The 7,072-nt window shown below is 49.0% G+C and overlaps 1 protein-coding gene and 1 long non-coding RNA gene across 6 annotated transcripts in view; one reads left to right on the forward strand and one right to left on the reverse strand.

Moving 5' to 3' along the window:
* Positions 1-4,690, reverse strand: part of zeb2b (zinc finger E-box binding homeobox 2b) — a 66,507-nt gene extending 61,817 nt beyond the window's left edge. For 3 of the 4 annotated variants that reach the window (XM_028981974.1, XM_028981973.1, XM_028981969.1), the window contains exons 1-3: positions 4,587-4,690; positions 4,348-4,504; positions 2,817-2,952 (exon numbers count right to left, since the gene is read on the reverse strand). In XM_028981974.1, coding sequence (XP_028837807.1) covers positions 2,817-2,889 — 73 coding nt within the window. In that variant the 5' untranslated portion in view covers positions 2,890-2,952; positions 4,348-4,504; positions 4,587-4,690. The other variant, XM_028981967.1, reaches the window with a different exon arrangement.
* LOC114791279 (uncharacterized) lies at positions 3,136-6,644 on the forward strand. 2 transcript variants are annotated; one of them, XR_003749963.1, is made up of 4 exons: positions 3,136-3,262; positions 3,582-4,547; positions 4,665-4,728; positions 5,689-6,644. It is a non-coding gene; the product is annotated as an uncharacterized LOC114791279 (long non-coding RNA). The 2 variants fall into 2 exon arrangements; XR_003749964.1 differs by lacking the exon at positions 3,582-4,547.
* Positions 6,645-7,072: the final 428 nt, after the last annotated feature.

A 7,072-nucleotide genomic window follows, 5' to 3' on the forward strand; every position in this document is an offset into this window, starting at 1 on the left:
ACACCGCATGCAGTGCATGTTGCATCCTCAAAGGAAGCGCAGTGTGTGTACAGTCTGCGTGGTTAAAAGGTGATGAAAGTGGTGTGAACGCACAAGTTCCTCAGTGCACCATGGCCACGAAAGTACAATAAGAACACAGCGAATCGCCGTGGCAAGCTGTCATTGCCCACCATCCCCGGGAAAGTGCAGCCTGACCAAAGGGGGGAAAAAATTCACAAGCCCCCGGTTGCCTAATCAACTTAAGCGAAGCCGAGGACTTTTAACAGCTGTACTTACAGGCAGCCAAGCAGAGCGCCACAGCTGGATCTGAGCTACAACACCTGGAGATGCGGACAGACGGCCAGAGCCGATGCCCCATTCCGGCCCGACGCGGCGTACATGAACACACACACACACACACCCGGAGGGAACACACTCCTTCCGACATCCGTCCCGCTGACGGCTGCGCAGCATCCCTGAGCGCCGATCGGATGCGGGGTGTGAGGGCTTCAGAAAAATGATACGCCACTAACGAACACAACATAGTCCGGTCACAGCAGAGCCAACGTTTCGTGGAACTCCGTGCAGCGTGCATGAAAAGTGAAATGCAGCAGGTCACCCCGCCCTGGGGTCAAAGCCGAACAAAGTTCCGTCTGTCAGCGGCTGGAAATACTGGATTTTTTTTTGCTCTCCTTATGTGGGTGGCATCCCCATGCTTCAGGCCGCATCATTTTTTTTTTAATTTATTGACTCCTTTTTTAATCACCTCTGAACCCCGCTATGTTTTTAGCCCGTGATTTGGATTGCAGCACTTGCTTGATGTTCCTGGACACTTTCATGCAATTCCAGCCTCATGACGACCATCATTATACCCCTGCCCTGTCGTTTAAGACATGAGCTCTGCACTGCCATCTTTTCATGAGTCCAGGGTTGAAATAATACCCACTCAGCTCAGATAAACCCGAGCAATCCCACAGGAGAAGCTGTTGGAGGCATCGTATGACATTTGGGGGGGGGGGGGGGGGGGGGGGGGGGGGCTGCTTTAAAACAACAGCGACAGCCACCTCATGCTTTATATTTAAAAAGGCCCATTTTCAAAATTAATAACGACAGGTATGAACGTGTAATTAAATTATTCTGGAAAGTTCATTTATTTACAAATAAATGCTAAACATCACAGTGATTTTAACGCGATTCAGGGGATTTTTATTATTATTCTTATTATTATAAATATTCAGCAGACATTATGACAGACGGTGGAAGTTGCAGGCTGACTTCAGATGTCACCCAGACCGCCGATATTAATTTCATGTGTGATGACTGAATGGCCTTTCCGCGGTAAAAGTGCTTGTAGAGAGTTAACCGGACCCTCTCAGCTCCACTCCAGCCTTTTGTTGCTGAGTGGAGCAGCAGCAGCAGCAGTAAAGCAGAAAGGAGCCTCAACAACTCCTGACATTGATTTTCACCGGATCAATAACTGCGCGTTAATAAAGAAAAGAAAGGAAACTCTCTTTTTTTTTTTAAATGGAGGGGGGGGGGGGGGGGGGGTAAGTAAGATTATATTATTTCAGAAACGTGATTGTAGGAACGGGGTGATTACATTTCACAAGCAAATGAAGCCATTTAATCCCCGTGAAATAGTGGAATTAAGACCACCCCCCCTTCAACCACAAAAATATACAGATAGGAGATGAAGGATATTCCGGCACCCCAAAACAAAAGAAAAACGCAGCCGCCCTTCTTTGCGTAGGAAAAAAAAAGATAATTAAAAGCTAATTCCAGAGCGATTTTTATTTCTAAGCGCTAGAACCGTTACTTCATCTGCCCTCATGCGCGGTGAACTATTTCCTCCACAGGAGATCATTTTATATGTGTTTTATCAAAAATCCCACAGCACGCGAATAACAACGAGTAAAACAACAACAAAAAAAACGATATCAATAGACACTTGGGTCATGAATCCAAGCCCGTCTTCCTCTCCTGATGAACCGGCCAGCCACTGGGGGTTCATTTCACGCGACAAACACTCTCGGCTGCGTGTGTCTCACACACACACACACACACACACGAGAAAAAAATTACACCGTGGACTGTACTCTGCGCACAGCACGTGCGTCCTGCTCGGGACTCCATAGAAAAAGGGAGGGAGGGAGGGAGGGAGAAGAACGGGGAAAGAGAGAGACAGAGGGATACCCCCCCCCCCCCAAAAAAAAACAAAAAAACATGCACCGTCCCGAGCTCCTGACCCCCCAAAACAATGTTCCACAAGCACCCGGAGACGGAACGCGCACGAAACTTTTACGCGACAGTTACAACGAACGATAAAAACAAAGCAAAGACGTCAGTTCTCGTCCCCGAACCGCCCCGAGCCGCCCCACTCAGATCCACAGGTCGCTTCTTTATTTCAACATAACGGTCCCCAGCCCGCTGGGAAATAAAAAGGACTCCAAAAGGAAAAAAACTTCGGAACATTCCTGCCATTCCCACGCTCGAGTTTGGGACCCCGGCTTCGACTCCCCCTCAACTTCAGCGTAACTTCCGCGTGCGAGGGGTCAAAAAAAGAAAAAAAAAACGCGGCGGCCGCGGACGCAAAGTTCCGGAATGGAGCGCAGCGCGCGAGCGAGCGCGCGTTTTCCGCGCGGTGCCCCCCCACTCCACCCCCTCTCCCACATCCAATCCACCGAGGAAAGGGGACGCCCGGACCCCCCTCCTCCTCCTCCTCTCCACAGCCTCTAATTCAACATCACCGCGCCGGCTTGTGGGTACAAGAACGTGCGTTTTTGTCGTTTTTTTGTGTGTGTGTGTGTGTTTTTTTTTTTTTTTTTTGGTCTTCTTACCGTTTTTCCTCCGCGGGTTGGCTTGTTTTCGCCTCTTACACCGGGGACCATCCGCCATGATCTGCTGCTTCATTGATAAGACCGGATCAGACGGCAGCTCGCATGGACTCGGCTCGGCAGCACGCAGCCTCGGTATCTAGCGGGCAGAAGACAGCAACAGTGTGGGCACTGCGAGGTCCCGTCCGGAGTGGGCGCGGGGCGCCAGGTTCGACAAAAAGCACGAGACTGGGGGGGGGGGGGGGGTGGTAACACGCAACACGGGGAGGGGGGGGGGGGGGGGGGGGGGGGTCACAGGACAGGAGAGGACAGGAGAGGAGGTGGCCGGTCTGTTAAAGTGACTTTTGACCCGCCGCACACTCCCCCGACTGTGGGGACCGCCGGGTGGGGTGTGGCGACCAGGACAGCGGGAACTGTTGCTCACGTGCATGTTTCACGCAAAACTTCAGGTTGTTGTTATTATTATTATATATACTTATATATTACATATTACTTATATTTTTAACTATCAAGCCGCGTATATCGTTCTTCAAAATAATAATTGAATAATAAGTCATGTCGCTGCAATAATCAGCATTAGGCCATATTATAACAATTTCTTTCTGCGTCATACGTTATGACGTGAGTTGCCAAATCACTTTATTACAGCTAGATTTATCTCTCAAGTCTTCCATTTAAAGTGGTCAGTAAAATGATTAGACGATTTTTTTTTTAAATCGGATTAATTGTTGGCTGGTTGTTGTGTTGATGTTTTTATTTCTTTCCTAGTGGAACTTTCTGGGCCGGCCGGTAAAGTCAAGTTGTCCCCGCGGTGGCCTGCGGATGCGGACTAGGTCGCCTCCCCCCGTTATAAGTTTGGGAGGGTCGCATCGCGTCGCGCTGGGAAAACAAACACAAAACGGCGACAAAAAAACAAATGATAGCGATGATAATAAAAAAAATAAGATAAATGGATGAAAGACATGCAACCGGAACTGAGTTTGTCGAAATGTCACGGGAAGACATATGCGACGTTAAAAAATAAAAAAGCCCCAAAAAGGCGTTGATTGGGGACAAGGGGCGAGGGAATAATAACGCAGTTCATGATCTTTTACACCATGAAAAGTTCAACGTTTTACGTTGTGCTGCGTCCTATTTTTGTTTCTGCGTGATAAAAAATTAGATATAAAGTATTAAGTGTCCCGTTATTTTTTTTTGCATTTTTATATATATTTTTTGGCGATGGCAGTGCAGTGCGTTTTGCGTGAAAATAAAAAAAAGAGCGCCACGCTGAAAAATATTCCCCTCGCTGCTGGAAGCGCGCAACCTTCTTACCTGCGCAGGTACCCGAAGTTTAACGCGTGGGGAGAAAAAAAAAAAAAAAAAAAACGCCAAAAAAAAAAAAAAAGGAGCGAATAAAATGAACATCCCCGCGTTTTAAAAGCCCCGGCAAAGCGCCCCGTGCAGCGCCGCTCGTCTGTGGGGTGGGGAAATAAAGGAGAAAAAGCACGGTGGAGTGGACGAGCCGGGGACGCCGAGTAAAATCTGTACGTACCTGCTCGTTCGGCGCGGCGTCCTCGTCGACCGGTTCGCCAGAGAAACAATAAGGGACGAGCGGCGGCGGTGCGGTGCGGTGCGGTGCGGCGGCGCGGCGCGGCGCGGCGGCGCGGCTGCGGAGAGCAGGACGGGATCCGCGCGGAATGGGAATAAGCCTGGGAAATAGTTGGAGGAAGGACCGTTATTCCTGCTGGGCAGGTTAGGACTGATCTCTTTCAGCCACTCCAGGAAACAAACCTGGGGACGGACTGACGTGTTACGCCTCTTCTAATGACATTTTTTTTCCCTTTCCCCTCTTTCTTTTCTGTAATACAGAAGAGAGACCCTGAAACACACGCCACCTATCTTCACGGGGAGGGATAATTGAGGAGCGCCGAACGTGAGCATCTTCTGGGGAAACCTGCTAAGTTTTTTTTTTCTTATTTTCTCTCTTGTTTTATGAACTATAACATTTAAAAAATGGCTTGTTTGAATTCCGTCGAGCAATTCGGAATAATAATAATAAAAAAAACCAAATGTGAAAAGTAAAGTAAAAGTGTCACCTTTTCTCCGATTTCTAACTTTTTGTTGAAACGTGTTTCTTTTGGGGGATTCGGTATAAAATTTCGAGGGCCAGGGAGGGGGAATGAAAGTTCTTTTTCACGAACACCGTTACATTCCGACGTGTTTATTTGTGTGGCGCGCTCACGTGATCCGGACGCGCGCGTTCCGGCCGCTGCGATGGAGAGAGTAAGAGTGTAGGTGCGCGTTAAAAGTTAAAACCTCGTTTATTTTTGTACAAAAGAAAAATGCTGTATTCGAATAGAGTCGGCACGGATCACTTTTACACATTTTTATTTGGATTATTACTTGTTTACTGAGACGCCGTCTGTCCGCGGACGGAGGGGAGCGGAGCTCCACCTTTGGAGGGCCCTGATTGGTTTATGTAAATTGCGCATGTAAATAAACTCCTCTTCCGGCTCTCTCCTCCGCGCGCGCGCGCTTATCTACTGTATGGATAATTAAATCATCAATCGGTGGGCTGGACTAGGTTGATGCCTTTTGTTCAAAACCAATCAGATGGCGGCTTTAAAAAAAAAAAAAAAAAAAAAAAAAAAAAAAAGTGGCGGGCACCGTGGGAGGAAAGGTGTTGAACATCTGGAAATAAGAAACGATGGTGAGGCTGCTGAGAGACAAGCACTTTGGAGAGCTGGTCCCCGGAGAAATCGTCTGTGTCTGCATCCATTATTATTATTATCATCATCATCAATAATAATAATAATATTAGATGTTGCATGTGTTGGTGGAGAAGTTCATCAGACCCTGGTGAGTACAGCTGCAGATTTCTTTTTAATAACAGGGGACTCTCTCTGCTATATGCCGAGTTAACTGCACACCCGTGCTCAGTGACAGCGAGGGACCGTGTCCGGCAGGTCTGACGGTAAGTGTCCTTCAAAGCGACCCTCCTCCTCCGAAAAATAAAGCCATAACACACACAGCCAAGGAAGTTTTGGGCGCCGGGACTAGTTTGTTCCTCCGCGAGTGGGATCGTTTGGGGCGGATGTAGACTCAGGTCGCGTTCACGTGCTGCGCTACTCTCTCTCTCTCTCTCCCTCCCTCCCTCTCTCTCCCTTACCCCCTCTCTCTCTCCCTCTCTCCCTCTCTCTGTGAGATGGGCAGGGACGGATCACTCTCGATGCTCGACTCGGATCCCGCACCTCCAGAGCTGCAGTTATCTGTTCCTTCACCCTCCCAGCTTGAATATGATCTACAGCGTGAAATGGGATTAGCGCCCATAGTCACCCTATAGAGGGACCCGCAGGTTCACGTCTGCCTTAATTTAATTGGTTTGATCTGGTGTTTATGCGCTGTGCTCCGTTCTGCCTTTTGCCTACATTGCAAGATATTACGGCGACATCGCCCATAACTAATATCTCACTAATTGTATTGTATCTGAATGACACGTTTTGTGCATTTTTCCTTATTGTAAAAAAAATAATCAATAGGATATTACAGAGCGGCAGACCTGGATCTCGGTCAGGACAGTTTATCTGCTAAATCTGCTGGATCCAGCAGCACCGCGGGGTGCCTTGCAGCCCCCCTGTAAAGTAATCACCTTTGACAGAGATAAAAGAAATTCAAATGATTTGTTCACTGGAGCCCCTGACGTCCATTAACGACGCTCTATCACATTAATGTGCTACAATAGCTGCGTGGTGTCCATCAGCCGAGCGCGGACCGTGATTCCTCCTGACGGCATTTCTTCCATCTGGTCCCTCCCGCTCCAGTTCGGAATAAAAGAGCGTGCACGCCATAAACGCCAATTACGTGATGTATCGTCATTTTGACAGATTTTGATGGTTCAGATTTGGGTGTGTGTTTTTTTTTTTTTTTTTTTTTTTTTTTTTTTTTTGAGATGCCCCGAACGCCTCCGGTTCAGGTGAGTGCGTGCCGTGGGACCGCATCCCGAGCCCTGCGTCCTGTTGCTCCGCGCACTCCCGTGGAAACCGGGGCCGCAGACTCGGAATCGGTCCCTGGAAATCTTACATCTGGGCCCCGGCGCGGGCGGGAGAATGCACAGGTGGTGGGAAAACGGGGGGCTGGAATCCCCTAAACTAAATAGACGGAGCGGGGACCGAGTCACTTCCTGCGCATGAGAACATCCTCGGCGCACGGCCGACCTCCCATCCCCCCCGGTTCCCACAGCCCGGGCCTCGAAGGTGAGAACCTCGGCCCGCACCGGT

This window comes from Denticeps clupeoides, chromosome 5 (genome assembly GCF_900700375.1).
Source record: "Denticeps clupeoides chromosome 5, fDenClu1.1, whole genome shotgun sequence".
NCBI classification, from domain to species: Eukaryota; Metazoa; Chordata; class Actinopteri; order Clupeiformes; family Denticipitidae; genus Denticeps; species Denticeps clupeoides.